We start from the raw sequence: 15676 nt of genomic DNA, 5'->3' as shown, positions 1-15676 counted from the left end.
AGGATGGCCCCCGGCCAGTGATAGAAAGATAGATGCGTTTGATACATATGCAACAGTAGCTGTGTTTTTGGAGCGGCTTTAATTTCGTAACGACGAATCTTCAAACCTTATATCGCGGCAAGTGTGTGTTCATAAAAGTAAAGACCTCCATCGCACATTCCTGCCCCAATTGGCTAAGTACAGGTCGTTTACCGTGGCATTCATGCCGGGTTAGGGGGTTTTATGTGAAACATTTTACGGTGACGTATTATCATATCCCTAACAGGGCTGTGTTTTACACGCCGCCATAACCATGGCGCGCATTAAGTGCTCCCAAAACCGGGCCCATTTATATTGTTTAAAATGTCTGGAAAGCTATCTTCCAATTCTGTTTGTTTTCTATCTGTCCTATATTCATTGTACCCACATGTGTGTGATTTCTCGTTAAACATGTAGTTCTCTTCTTCAGAATAAGTTTTGTTCCTTAATCAATTTTTTTTTCTACTCACTTTAGGGCTTTTGTTTGCATATAAGATTGTAGCAAGCAACTATTGCTTTCTTTCTTAAGACAGTTTATATAAGGTATTACGCGCTGGTGTTGTTGTGCATGTGACTTCAGCACCAAGGAAAGACCCTGTAAACCGCTCGTACAATGAGACGCGTATCAAAAACAACAAACACGACAACACACATGAGGAAAAGTTCCGCGGGCTTGACTGAAGGCTATGTCCAGCTTTAGCCCTAATAGATCTTGAGTGTATTTGTCGGGATCCAAATGCATAAATTGTACTTGAAGGGAGACTAGAAAAATCCTACTAATGCACTGTTTTCGGTCTCCGGCTGTTGAACCAAACAGCGCCACCATGCACTACCAACTATTACGACAGGCGCCCTTATCAATTTGGCAATATTTTATCATTGCAACACCCGCTATTTAGGTATTCTACACTAGCCGCTGGCCGCCTCATCTTCCGCTGATATGTCGTTTCAGCTAATGGGCGAGACAAGTCGTATTCTTCACACGTAGCTGCACGGGATGCGTAAGAACGGTGCGCGCGGCTGGGGGTCCGCCGGGACCGGCAACGATCTTGCAAATGCACGGCCGTTAATAACTTATACGAGGTAAGGATGACAAGATATCGATGAAATGGATGGCTGGTACTGTGGGTCGGCTCGATGGAGATGATGAATTTTCTAAGTTCCCTTTTTATTTCTCTTGGCCGCCGCTTCGACGCTTGTCGGGATTAGCGCCAGCTATCTCAAAGGTTGATGGACTTGGCACAATGGGTTTCTTCATCAAGGAAGTCGACCGCAACATGTTGAATAAAACATCGCAATATTTTAATGCATGTTACAGATAGATACGGGCTCTGTGCAGAGAAACGCCGAAATTGACCATTATCACGAATAGAAAGAAAAATAATGACGACAAGAATAGTATTCAAAGCGAAATTCCTAATTTTTTTTCCAAAGATGATACTGTCGGACTAGATTTTTTTTAAATGGCCTTTGTATGTACGCAAGTGTGGGTGGTATGGTATGTGTCATGTACGTCTGTAAGGTAATGATCAGACACACACACACACACACACACACACACACACACACACACACACAGAGAGAGAGAGAGAGAGAGACACACACACACACACACACGCACACAGACAGACAGTTATAGATTTGATGTCTGCAATCTTCATTTTTCTTCCGTGACAGTAGAATGACCTTCATATCACACCACAGATCAGGCAATTCGGACATCGTTATATATGTAAGACAAAGAACACGCCTGGCAGCCTGTTTTATGTTTTCTGTCAATCCCAATGTATGTGTCGTTCTATATCTATCTGGAGTTCTATGTTTGCCGCTTGCATGGCGGACAAGACTACAACTACATGTCTCTGACGGTACGTCCTGGCTGGGAGCGTTTGCGTCGAATCAGTACTACACATACTACACGTCCCCATAACCATTCAAAAAACGATCCCCGTTCATTAAACTCATTACCCGAACCGACCCGATGGGAACTACAGTAACGTAGCAACCATCTGGTAACGCGAAGAAGCGAAACACTCTTCCGGGTGGACTGTTCAATCCTGCGCATGTGCTCTTGTCGCCTTCCAGTAACGTGTACTTCCGTCCTCATAGGAAAATGCAAAGGACTTATATGGTGCTAATGAATCTCCTTCCCAGGATGAAAAATGAGATGTGACGTAAGTTCCACGTTGCCATTCTTGTTATAACAAAAAACGATAAGTCGCGACGTCTTATGAGAGTCAACTGACGTCATCAAACGTCAGAACACTTGACAAGACGGCCGCGTTAAGGGCATTCTAATACGCACATATATAAATACATGCATTTAGACGCCAGGGACCTTTTAAGTCATTTTCACGCACATCAAACGGGGATATCAAAGTGATTACATGACGCAAAAGAAAAGGCATTAGAGATCTTTCATCTCCATAAGTCAAATAGAATCACAAACGAACATCTATCCTCCTTCACTACACGAAAGACGATACATGCATTTTTATTATTCACATTCACACATGAAATAGTAGAAAAGACGACGATGATTTTTTATGACAACAATACTTTCTTTATTTTTCAAGAAGCGAAACCTACGTTTTGAGTGAAAGATGTGACTCTCATATCAAACTCAAAAGACGGTTTTGTCACGCATAGATAAGGCTTAGGGACATGAAATCGAACTTAAAACGGCTCGCCTTTTCTGGCCAATTAGCAGGTAGGAACAACTTGACGTCATAGGGCCGAGTCATGTCACATGACGTGTTCTGTAGGTACGACTTTAGGTTTCGCACATACATTCATACATATATAAATGCATGCATGTTTTACTGAAAGTAAATCGACTTATAAAAATGTGTACTATAGAAAACCGCCACATCAAAATAAACGGTAAATTAGAACCGCCGCTCTATCATAGGGTCTCCGCTGCAACCAACGACCAGACAATCAAGGCGTTCAGTTAACTTAATTATTAGTTTCTTGTATCAGAAAAGCCCGTAGTTGAGCTGCTGTTCAAACGTGAGTCTGCGCAGTTTGCGGACGCTCTCCGTTCCTCTGGAGCACATCATGCCCAGCCCTCCCCCGGAGTCCGCGCTACTTGTGACCTGGTCAATCAACTGTTGAGAGAAAACACAACAAAAAGGCTTCAAATATTTTCCCACAACATCAACCACGAGTAACGTAGGCAAATAGTAGTGGATAACCTCAAGCCAACCGTACAAACTCACGCCATATCTTCAGAAAAGACGTTGTAGCCGCATAGTTTCCGTTAAGAACTTTATTCAAGCACACACTGACTAGTTTCGCCCCTATGTGTGGCTTTTTCAAGAATCAGAGGTCGAATAAGCAAGTATATATAGTGTGTTCTGGCTTTTACAGGCATACGGTTGACTTGAGGTTGCCCTACTTTTTGCCTATCAACCACGAGTAACATTAGCAGGAAGCAAATCTAGCAACATGTCAAATCAAATCAAACTTTGTTAAACGACAACACTCAGAGAAAATAAACAAACAAAACGCACCCCTAGAAATTCCTCAAAATCCACCGCACCCGACCCGTCTACATCCACTTTTGCGAAGTAGTCTCGTCTGACCTCTTCTTTTGACTCGTCACCCATCTCATCAAGCACCTGGCACCTGAGGCGCATGCAAAAACAAGGAAATATGATCCTGTGATTGACAAACGTGGATTTAGCAGAAACTTGCAGTACCTATGTTATCCGCTTGGTGGCGTTGATCTCAGTACCAAGGAAAGGTCCCACTCACAATGAATTACGCATCAAAGAAAGAACAGGGCGCCATAGGTCTGCATGACGGGCTTGATTTGAGATTTGAAGGTCTCACGTTTGACCGAGACGTCACAGTCAATTTGCATGTTAATGACTGTTCAGAAAGACCCAAAGGAAAGCAGCACATCTCCGTGTTCATGAGTTTTTTTCTCCCCATAGACAATGTTATAATCCGTGTTTTACATGGGCGCGTTCGTAATGAAGCTACAATGTATAGGAAATCTGCCAATGTCATTCATTCTATGTTGAGCACATTAACCCTTCATTGTCTAAAAAAATTACAACTAATCTCTTCAGTTACGAACAAGCTTTCACCAAAATAACACCTTTAATCAGTTGAGCTAGCTAAAAGGGAATTTCTCACAGCTATGAAGACCAGTTCATGCAGCCGTTTACTTTTTAGGGTCCTCACTCCTTTAGACGGAGTAATTATTACATAAATGAGACCTTAGATATAACCGAAAACCTTTGTAGCCTCAAGATGATAGGAAAAAAAATACTGGCGACAAGCACAGGACTAACTGTACCATATGATAACTCACAGTTCTCTGTAGTCAATCAGTCCATCCTGGTTGAGATCAAACGACTTGAACTGCATCCTGAAGGCGTTGATATCGTCCACGGACCACTGTGGGTACTGTTCAATAAGCTCGTCATAATTCGTATCTGCTGCAAACGGGGAAAGGCACATGATTACATATGAGAAATGGCGGTGGTCATGGCGGTTCTATTCGCTACGTACAAGTCTTTGTGCCTGCACTCCTTTTTGCGACCTTGTGGTCAATAGTTGCCAATGTTGTCACTGGAAGAAAAGCTGTTGCAACTAGGCAATTCTGAAGTTCACAAATTGTATATTTGAACAGTCTCGTATGTAACACTACTACGTATATCTTCGTTGCTTTCTTTACGATTTGTTTCGCATTCAAAACGACCAATAAAACAACAAAAGAGCGTGATATTTCCAGTGTAATCAGCAGCTGTTCTATTTCAGTGTCATTTGTGCCAAAAGGACTTTAAACACCAATCAACTTCCTAACTGAAAGCCTCTATCCAACACGCTCGCGATGGGTGGTACTCACTCTCAAATAACATCCTGGCTTCCTTGATGGCTAGTCTGTCGGCCAGGAGATCGGAACAGTGAGCCGTGCACACTGTCTCTGCACCCGTCGGGGCACTTTTCCTCATCTCGGGAAATGTGCACGCACCTACGGAACGAGGGGGGGGGGGAGTCCACGGGAAACATATAAAATACATGTAGATAGTACTTCACGATAGTAAAGTTTCTAGTGATTGAAATAAACATGTAAGGTCGAGCTGTGACGCAGTATCTTCAACACGATCATCATCACAACGGCTGCCTGCATTGTCCTAGTCTCATCAGTCGCGCGCACGACAGAATTGATATGATTCTATGACGACAAATTGATGATATCCTTTGGACAGTCGTGGAGGAGTCGTACAAAACCAGATGTTTTCGCCGGTCGTTCGTCAAGAGTACAGTGAGATACATGTAAAATGCAGCACATGAGTAAGAAGAGGAAAAGCATAAGTGACCATAAACCGACGAGACAGCGGTGTAACAGAGACAACATCGTCAAAATATCGTAAGACAAATGTGACCTCACTTTTACCTGTGTTGATATAAACAGTGGAACTTGTTCCTTATAATAAATATGAAAATAAACTGATCACTTTTATACTCAACCAAACGTGCCGCTCACACTCATTGAGTCAACTAGCGGAAAATTAAAAGAGCACGATTCGACAGAACGCCAGTCGAACATACATTCTAACGTAGATGTTTCAAACTAAACCGCTAGAACCAGCACCGTGTATGGCACCGAATATTCATACAGTTATATCTAATATTATCGGTACAAACGCCCACACAAAACACAGTTGTATGGAAACGTGGTCAGAATATAGATACAGCGTCACAGAAATGACTCGTATACTATATTGGAGTGCCACAACTACATGTATCCATCGTTATGTTGTAAAGAGCCATGGCGTACCGATAACGTTACAGACTTACCTGCAGCGTTGTACAGGCTTTCTCTTTCAAACCTTACGGGGTCAATAACTATAGCAAAACTCGGCGCACATCCCATGGCAACGTCAACACGTCAAAACTTCTGATGGACGTAATTCCCAGACAAGCATACAGCCTCCACAGGCTTTCATTGCATCTTCAGGATTTTACCATTTGTTTACCAGGCGTTGTTACGGTATTCGATACCAACGTCTTTCGATAATGACGTCATAGAACAACCTAGCATGTCATCAGAGGTCCCGATCGAACACTAAGTGGTGATGAGAAGCCTCATTTCGCAATAAACGTTCAGGAGCGTTTTCTTTTCCTTTGTCCAAGCATTCGTTTTTAAACGACATTTGCTCAGTCATTGGGCTAGATACCTGGTAATGGTTTGAAGATCCGAATGACGTTGGCTATCCCTCCATCACGTACCGAGATTCATGGAAAGATATGTTCGGGCTGAAAACTCACGTTGTCTTGCTTGAAACTCGGCATCTAGCGGTTAACGTGTGAACTGTTCCACATCGGTCAATGACAAAAACGCCCCCCGCTTCTACCTGTACTCCACCCAAGGTTGATAACAAAGTCTATCGACCATCGTAGATAAAGGTCGACAGTCCGAGACAAACTGTAAATCATGCAGTTGAAAGGCTCTGATGGGGGTTAGCGAGAATTAGTATGTTAATCGCACACGTACACAGCGTTATGTCAGGAGAAGGCGTTTAGTTTGGTATCGTTATTTTATGGTCCGATTTGTTTGACAACTCCGAGAGACTAAAGCAATATATTTCTTCCCTCCCTTTTTCGAGGCGTACGTGTAATACATGTGCAAACGTGTGATTTTTAAACACATAGCTCCTGCTCAAATACAGTTGACCTTGACCTGATGCAATTTCTAATCTGAGGTGATTCAAATCAACTTGAAACGGCAAGATGGCGTCCGGACGAGTCCTGCTTGCGTTGTTGCTCTTTCTGGCGGGAGCCCAAATGTTCGCGTGCGGGCAAAACAACAACTTCTCCGCCGAAAAGGTCGGCTGGATCCGGTTTCTTGTCACCGTCAACGATACCTGGAACCCGGACGGGTGAGAAATTCAAACTTTATACTGTGCAAGCTTTTAATTGTATTATAACAATGAGTTTCATTGGGAAGATGGGCGTGCAATATAGCTAGCTTGGTGTATTTGAAGACAGTCTAGGACTCAGTACAAGAAACATGGACCGTTTTAGGCACAAGCCTTATTGAGTTTTGTTCGCAGTCAGAAAGCTAGGGCCTTGGATTTTGGACTCAAACGGTGCAGGGGTATGACACATAGCAGGGTGTTAGGGTTCATTGCGCCGAGAGTCCATGGGTGTTAATCAAACAAACAAACTTTGTACATTTATTCAGCAATGAAGAGAAATAGACCGACCCCATAGACCCACAGATCCCCGTCAAGGCTTGCAAAATAAAAACGTAAAAATGCAGAAATTTCCTTCTACTGTCTCATTGGTTGATCGGTCAATATTTTATGTTATGTCTTAATTGACGTTATATTTTCCATCTTTATTTCTTATGATAACTACGGAATACTCTTGTCCCGTTGCCATGACAGGTGCATCGCTACCGTCGCATCGGACCCGCTTGTCCCGAACAAAAAGTACAACCAATCAGCGAAGATTATGGTCGGGTCATGTGATCAAGGACCACTGGTGTACACTGTTGCAAACGCTGTTGGGTCCGCGGGGAAGGCAGGGAAGATGGTACGTTATATCAGTAACAGAATGAAATAAAGAGTGGTGGAATGAATACTTAGTAGAGTGGTGGACGAACGAAGACAACGGAATAAATGGGTGGAGTTAAGAGAAAGTAGTATATTGGTATTAACAAAAGAACGTACCATTTTAGAATAATTAGGTAAGATTACTTGCAAGTTCATGCCCGAAGGCTTATTGTAAGTACACGGTAGAAGCACTGGAGCGACAATGGAAAGTGATTGACGTTGTTGTGACAAGAGACTAAACAAACACTAGTGTTAGCTATATCTAGACAAGTTGGGATTGACTTCTTTTTTGGAAGCAAAGCAAAGCACATGAAGACGAAAACTTTTTGATAGTTTGTGGGTTCTTCGACTTAAGTGGAAATTGGATTTCTGTTCGTCCGTGAATTACAAGAAACAATCGCATCCAACGAAATTATGGTCTTCCTTTTCAAGCTATTCAAATTACTGTCATCAATGAAGTTTTGATAACATGTTGATAACGTTTTCTTTAATCAACTAACAAAGTCATCCCATCTCCAGTCCGTAGACCTGACCTTCTACTCGTCCGTGATCGAGGACGCCTCCCCGCCGACCTGCCACATCCCGTGGAACGGGTCGTACGTGACCCCCCGTCCCAACACCGACCCCCGGGACGACTCCCCCCTCCCCGGCTGCTTCACCATGGAGTCACGGGAAGGCTATCACATGACCTACTACTGGTTCTATCTGCTGGACTGGGGGTGGGCGTAGGGGCTTCTAGAAATGTACTAGTCTGCAACAGGCTCCTTTGGGGGGTTGCAGAACAGCGAGAGAAAAAAAAATTGCCAAATACATTAGTGAACTTGCACTGGTGTTAGCCGCCGAAAGATCGATGGTGGTCAATTTCCCATTATTTCTTTAGCCACCAAGGGAGTTTGGTAGAGGCCTCACCAGAGAGAACAAGGGTGCGTGGAGATAAGGAGAAGAAAAAAATGCATCAGACCATTAGACACTGACGACGTTGAAGAAACTACTACTGTTTCAAAAATCCAGTCAGCATCAATGCGTTAAAGACATAATTGCGATACATTTTGATATAATGGCTTTTTTAGTTAGCCTGGGTGCCGGCATTTTTCGCTTTACTCCGCTCTCTCCGTAGCTTTTGGAAGCAACCGAGAGAGCGGAGTAAAAAGGCTGGCACCTAGGGTATTTCTAATGAGAGAGATGGCAAGATCTAGAGACGATCGATACACAAGCAAACTGTGACGGTATGTGCGCAAATTAGAGATTATTCTCCTCGCCGTCTTTTGTTTTACAAAAAAGAAGTCATTAACGTAGAGCGTTTCCAACACCAAGCAAATGGCTGGATCAATAAGCCAAGCTGTTATACTTTAATGTATCGCTAGTAGACGTTCTATCAATCGTGAAATGGCGCATAGTCAAAGTGACCCTATCAACAATAAATTGTATTGAAATTTATGTTGCTCCTCGATTAAAAGCCATGTACAAATATCAAGTTAGTGAACAAAGAAGAATAACATGGCAATCCCTAACAATTCGTTACCTACGTCATTAGAACTGGTTTTTCCACAATTCACAACGAATAACAGACCGGTGTCCCTGAATCCCACTAACTTCACCGGTCAGATCACCTGGAACGCCTCAGGGATGGGGACTGACAAAGGCTAGGACATTGAGTAGTGTGTTTACGAATCGACATCGATGTCTGCGATTGCTAAAGGCATAGCCTTCTTTTGCGGTTAACGGCGGTTTGTCATTCGGTAGGGATTGACACGTAAGGTACATACAGTGCAGTCCTTCAGGATACCCGTCTTGTGTAATACGTACGTGTCTTTTGAGTCACCTGTAACATCAACAATGGAGTACAGCAGGTATTGTCTGTCCCCCCTGTTCCTGGTGTTTGGTGTGATAGCCATGTGGTTTGTGTGTCTGGGTCTGACCATAGGCCTGGGACATAAGACAAGTGCCGTGTTCATCAGTGACACTGGGGCGCACCCTCCCGAACGGGGAATCTTCACCTTGACCATGAACATCGGCGCTGTCGGTATCGCTATAACACAGGTTCTACACTATCGTTACGTCACACAATATGGCGGACCGACCAGGCTGAACAGGGCTACCCTGATAATTGGACTGATAGCGGCGCTGGGACTGAGTATGGTCGGCGCTTTCCAGTGGATGGAGATGTTTGAGGCTCACACGTTAGGAGCAGCGATGGCTTTTCTTCTTGGTACGGTATACGCGTGGCTACAGACTGTTCTGTCGTACAAACTACGAGACACGGGCACAACCATAGGAACATTTGGTTTGAGGCTGTTTCTGGCGGTTCTCGTGACGGGAAGTTTGGTACCGTTTTTAGTGACGCTAGGTTTGGTCTTCACTGACACAGCAGACACTCAGGAGATGCGAACAGCGACCGTGACCTTAGAATGGGTCCTGGGAATCTCACTATTGACATATCTGGCTACCCTGGCGTGGGAACTTAGGAAAGTCACAACCATCGTCATTTCCTTGGACATAAAAGGGTTATTTGACTTACAGAAAACGGCAAGATTACGGACTGTAACGGCACCTCCTTCTTACATTTCGACCGAGGCCTTGTAGTAAGAACGAGGATCACGTGATCGTATTCATAACGAAAATATACATTATATAAATGCATGTAATAGGGAAGTCCCTTTGACTCAACTGGTAGCAGCCTCACAGTTGAATTCCTGAGCTGTTTCAAATAATTTATAAGTTGGTAACTTGGAGACCCCAATTCGAGTCCCGGGGTCAGGACATCTCAACTGGGGGTGCACCGTCTTTCCGAACGGGGAAATAAAATGTGTTCGGAAAGGAAGTCCCACGGACTCTGAGGGCTAGCAACCCACACCTGTAAAATACATCCTGCCACTGTAACAGACGCTGCCCTATGTCACCAGGCACTACAGTGGGTTTAGCGGGGTGCCTGTGATACTCTGCACACGGACAGTATAAAAGCTTCAAGCTTGCAAGAAACACTCCATGTTTCAGAGTATCAGCTGTATCGAAGGGTGATGAGAAAAGATTATGTAGCGTCATGTGAATTCCTCTAGTGAAGACTCAGGAAGGTGAGGTGAAGACTGAAAGCTTAATCATCGACAATTTGCCGAACGTGTAACGTTATATATAACAACATGCTTAACGCAACAGACCGTGGGATAGGAGTTGCTCTAAGTAGGACACTGCCCTTATTTGCGTCATATCTGTGATTGTGAAACGTACAAGATCTCATGATCATCCATTACTAGTAAAGTTACTAGTGCCAGCAACCAAAAAGACCGTCTCACTTGAGTTTTCGACAGTGTAGTCCTTCAGGATTCCAATCTTGTGTAATACGTGTCTTTTGAGTCACCTGTAACATCAACAATGGAGTACAGCAGGTATTGTCTGTTCTCCCTGTTCCTGGTGTTTGGTGTGATCGCCATGTGGTTTGTGTGTCTGGGTCTGACCATAGGCCTGGGACATCAGACAAGTGCCGTGTTCATCAGTGACACTGGGGCGCACCCTCCCGAACGGGGAATCTTCACCTTGACCATGAACATCGGCGCTGTCGGCATCGCTATAACACAGGTTCTACACTATCGTTACGTCGCACAATATGGCGGACCGACCAGGCTGAACAGGGCTACCCTGATAGTTGGACTGATAGCGGCGCTGGGACTGAGCATTGCTGGCGCTTTTCAGTTGAAAGAGATGAATGAGGTTCACTACGTAGGAGCAGCGATGGCTTTCCTTCTTGGTACGGTATACGGGTGGCTACAGACTGTTCTGTCGTACAAACTACGAGACACGGGCACAACCATAGGAACATTTGGTTTGAGGCTGTTTCTGGCGGTTCTCGTGACGGGAAGTTTGGTACCGTTTTTAGTGACGCTAGGTTTGGTCTTCACTGACACAGCAGACACTCAGGAGATGCGAACAGCGACCGTGACCTTAGAATGGATCCTGGGAATCTCGATGATGGCATATCTGGCTACGCTGGCGTGGGAGCTCAGAAAAGTCACAACCATCGTCATCTCCCTGGACACAAAGGGATTCATTGACTTACAAAAGACGGCAACGATGTCCTCTATCTCGACCGAGGCCGTTTAGCCTTCTACCTGCTGCCTAACTCTGTAACCGAAAGGGAATTGGGTGCCAAACGGCGACTTCAGAGTGCTAAAGGTTAGTAAACGTAAAGACGAGGGTCGGGATCGTATTTGTAACAAGATACACGTTAAACGATAGCTAAGCGCATGTAACGTTAATACTCTTCACACGGGGAGAGTTAAAGCTCCATGACAAACTCCATGTTAGTAACAACTGTTTCGACGGGGGATGGGAAAAGATTATAAGTAGAGCTTTGTAAATTCATTTTGGTGAAGACTAAGAAATGTGAGACTTAAAGCCGAAGCCTCAACAATTTGCCGGGACGTGAAATGTTATATCAATACTTGAGTTTTTCCTTGGACATGAGATGATTAATTGATTCTACAAAGAGCGGCAACGGTGTCCCTCTCTAACATTTAGACCGAGGCCGTTTAGTAAGGACGAAGAGCAGGATCGTATTTGTTTAAGAAAATATATGTTAAACAATATCGAAGTGCATGTTATACATTGCAAATGGTCAGTGTCATAGTTTCCATGAAATAGTCCATGTTTCATAGTATCAACTGTATCGATGGGAAAATAGGAGGTAGCGCTTTGTAAATTCATTATTGTTGAAGACTAAGGAAGGTGAGAAATAAAAGATTAACCACCATCAATATGCCGGCAAGTGTGACGTTAAATGATATATGCTTAATTAAGGGGGAACAAGTGACAAACCTTAGGCATAATCGAGCAAAGTATAAAAAACATATCTAGTGCAATGTACCAAGGAGGTTTGATTGTACTTCAACTTTTTCAATCATTCACGGCGCAAGGTATTTCAACTCCGCTTACATACACGACACCACAGAGGCCAATCTGGGACAAAAGGACTCACTTACAACGCGGAGGCATACCCGGAAGTAAGGCCCGACCCCAAGCTCGATTTTTACCAAAAACACAGTACGTCCCACGCTTTTCAGTTAGTATGCAGCGTTATTTCGTAGTAGAGTGTGAGAAATATGAACTCAACCCTGGACCGTCGAAAGCCTTCCTTCACGTTTTTTGCCGTGCACTACCCACCGCGGAAGAACCGGAGTGTGCACCGTGAACGAGCCGTGGGAGGGAAGTGGCTTTAAATAGGACACTGCTCTGCAATTGTTTGCGTCATATCTGTGATTGTGAAACGTACAAGATCTCATGATTCTTCATTACTGGCGCCATCAACTAAAAAGACCGTCTCACTTGAGTTTTCGACAGTGCAGTCCTTCAGGATTCCAATCTTGTGTAATACGTGTCTTTTGAGTCACCTGTAACATCAACAATGGAGTACATTAGGTATTGTCTGTTCCCCCTGTTCCTGGTGTTTGGTGTGATAGCCATGTGGTTTGTGTGTCTGGGTCTGACCAAAGGCCTGGGACATCAGACAAGTACCGTGTTCATCAGTGACACTGGGGCGCACCCTCCTGAACGGGGAATCTTCACCTTGACCATGAACATCGGCGCTGTCGGCATCGCTATAACACAGGTTCTACACTATCGCTACGTCGCACAATATGGCGGACCGACCAGGCTGAACAAGGCTACCCTGATAATTGGACTGATAGCGGCGCTGGGACTGAGCATTGCTGGCGCTTTTCAGTTGAATGAGATGAATGAAGTTCATCTGTTAGGAGCAGCGATGGCTTTTCTTCTTGGTACGGCACACGCGTGGCTACAAACTGTTCTGTCGTACAAACTACGACATCATGTAACGGGCACAACCATGGGTAACGGGGGGTGCCCTAACTTATGACGCGCCCTAACATATGACGGTTTTTTTAGTGATCTTATTATGCATAAGTACGCCGTGTTTGTGTCCACTGACTATGCTCATAAGGAAGGTAAAAAAACCAAGTTCATGCACATAATTGTTATTTGCATTAAAAACACATGTGTACATATTCATTTCTTGTTTTGTCGAGAATAGTATTTCCACAATAATGATGGCAACGCTGAGTAGAGGGTCACTGCGTAGCTAGACGGCCCAGCACCTAAAACACAAAAAATTGGGTCTTTAAGCGTTTATTGAGAAGAAACCGACCAAAGAAAACAACGTAAACATCGCTGCCGTCTGGCGAAGTTGTTTTCCCGCCATTTTTGGCGGAGCTTCCATGTAAGACATCACGAAATAGCCGGCAAATGCACCGGGATACACGGCGACATGCCGACCTGCGTGCCGACTACCGGAGCTACGAACTTCCCTTGCTCGCACGTAAATGGTGACCGACTTGTGTGGGTCCACATCACGAAATCGCCGGCGAATGCACCCAGACACACGGCAACATGCCGACCTGTGTGCCGATTACCGGCGTTTGATGTGGACCCACACGGGAACCATTTACGTGCGAGCAAGGGACGTTCGTAGCGCCGGTAATCGACAGGATAAGACAGGAAAGTTTCAGCATCCTAGCGATTGTCGGACTTACACGCCTTTTAGACCTGAGTACTACGGTCGCCAATCTAGACCGCAATCTATGCACCAAAGTATAAAAAAAAAGTACTTTCGATCTATACCTTCGGCATACATTTAGCAATCGAGGCCGCAATCGAGGCCGCAAAGTAAAAAAGTACCTTCGATCATTCCCATCTGATATACAAAACATTTGAGATGAAAGCTTGTTCATGTCTGACAGGATAAGACAGGAAAGTTTCGGCATCCTAGCGATTGTCAGACTTACACGCCTTTTAGACCTGAGTACTACGGTCGCCAATCTAGACCGCAATCTATGCCGCAAAGTAAAAAAAAAGTACCTTCGATCTATACCTTCGACATACATTAAGCAATCGAGGCCGCAATCGAGACCGCAAAGTAAAAAAGTACCTTCGATCGATCCCATCTGATATACAAAGCATTTGAGATGAAAGCTTGTCCATGTCTGACAGGATAAGACAGGAAAGTTTCGGTATCCTAGCGATTGTCAGACTTACACGCCTTTTAGACCTGAGTACAACGGTCGCCAATCTAGACCGCAATCTATGCCGGAAAGTAAAAAAAAAAGTACCTTCGATCTATACCTTCAGCATACATTAAGCAATCGAGGCCGCAATCGAGGCCGCAAAGTAAAAAAGTACCTTCGATCGATCCCATCTGATATACAAAGCATTTGAGATGAAAGCTTGTTCATGTCTGACAGGATAAGACAGGAAAGTTTCGGCATCCTAGCGATTGTCAGACTTACACGCCTTTTAGACCTGAGTACTACGGTCGCCAATCTAGACCGCAATCTATGCCGCAAAGTAAAAAAAAAAAGTACCTTCTACCTATACCTTCGGCATACATTTAGCAATCGAGGCCGCAAATTAAAAAAAGTACCTTCGATCGATCCCATCTGATATACAAAGCATTTGAGATGAAAGCTTGTTCATGTCTGACAGGATAAGACAGGAAAGTTTCGGCATCCTAGCGATTGTCAGACTTACACGCCTTTTAGACCTGAGTACAATGGTCGTCAATCTAGACCGCAATCTATGCCACAAAGTAAAAAAAAAGGACCTTTGATCTATACCTTCAGCATACATTTAGCAATCGAGGTCGCAATCGAGGCCGCAAAGTAAAAATGTACCTTCGATCGATCCCATCTGATATACAAAGCATTTGAGATGAAAGCTTGTTCATGTCTGACAGGATAAGACAGGAAAGTACTACCTGGTCGCCAATCTAGACCGCAATCTATGCCGCAAAGTAACAAAAAGTACCTTCGATCTATACCTTCAGCATACATTTAGCAATCGAGGCCGCAATCGAGGCCGCAAATCAAAAAAGTACCATCTGTTATACAAAGCATTTGACATGAAAGCTAGACAGGATAAGACAGGAAAGTTTCGGCATCCTAGCGATTGTCAGACTTACACGCCTTTTAGACCTGAGTACTACGGTCGCCAATCTAGACCGCAATCTATGCCGCAAAGTACAAAAAAAGTACCTTCGATCTATACATTCGGCATACATTTAGCAATCGAGGCCGCAA

At 44.2% G+C, this 15676-nt stretch overlaps 5 protein-coding genes across 7 annotated transcripts in view; 4 read left to right on the top strand and 1 right to left on the bottom strand.

Annotated features, from left to right (window-relative positions):
* Positions 1-2454: 2454 nt before the first annotated feature.
* The window catches only part of LOC136443275 (uncharacterized), an 84274-nt gene continuing 71052 nt past the window's right edge, over positions 2455-15676 (bottom strand). The window contains exons 1-5 of one of the 3 annotated variants that reach the window (XM_066440453.1): positions 5836-6038; positions 4880-5005; positions 4343-4469; positions 3534-3648; positions 2455-3128 (exon numbers count right to left, since the gene is read on the bottom strand). In XM_066440453.1, the coding sequence (XP_066296550.1) occupies positions 2997-3128; positions 3534-3648; positions 4343-4469; positions 4880-5005; positions 5836-5911 (576 nt within the window). In that variant the 5' untranslated portion in view covers positions 5912-6038 and the 3' untranslated portion in view covers positions 2455-2996. Of the gene's footprint in view, positions 3129-3533; positions 3649-4342; positions 4470-4879; positions 5006-5835; positions 6039-15676 lie in introns of those variants that run through there. The other 2 variants (XM_066440459.1, XM_066440467.1) reach the window with 2 other exon arrangements.
* Positions 6112-9032, top strand: LOC136443294 (uncharacterized). The gene is made up of 3 exons (XM_066440477.1): positions 6112-6917; positions 7428-7575; positions 8115-9032. Exons 1-3 carry the CDS (start codon positions 6769-6771, stop codon positions 8322-8324), a joined length of 507 nt encoding a protein of 168 aa, XP_066296574.1. The 5' UTR covers positions 6112-6768; the 3' UTR covers positions 8325-9032.
* Positions 9432-10178, top strand: LOC136448471 (modulator of macroautophagy TMEM150B-like). Its single transcript, XM_066448077.1, has one exon. It carries the CDS (start codon positions 9432-9434, stop codon positions 10176-10178), a length of 747 nt encoding a protein of 248 aa, XP_066304174.1.
* LOC136443267 (modulator of macroautophagy TMEM150B-like) lies at positions 10181-12343 on the top strand. The gene has a single exon (XM_066440440.1). The coding sequence runs from the start codon at positions 10965-10967 to the stop codon at positions 11688-11690; it is 726 nt and encodes a 241-aa protein (XP_066296537.1). The 5' UTR covers positions 10181-10964; the 3' UTR covers positions 11691-12343.
* On the top strand, positions 12991-13461 carry LOC136448418 (modulator of macroautophagy TMEM150B-like). The gene has a single exon (XM_066447960.1). The coding sequence runs from the start codon at positions 12991-12993 to the stop codon at positions 13459-13461; it is 471 nt and encodes a 156-aa protein (XP_066304057.1).

The sequence above is a fragment of the Branchiostoma lanceolatum genome, chromosome 1 (genome assembly GCF_035083965.1).
Source record: "Branchiostoma lanceolatum isolate klBraLanc5 chromosome 1, klBraLanc5.hap2, whole genome shotgun sequence".
Taxonomy (NCBI): Eukaryota; Metazoa; Chordata; class Leptocardii; order Amphioxiformes; family Branchiostomatidae; genus Branchiostoma; species Branchiostoma lanceolatum.
This window is presented reverse-complemented; position numbering and strand designations above follow the sequence as displayed.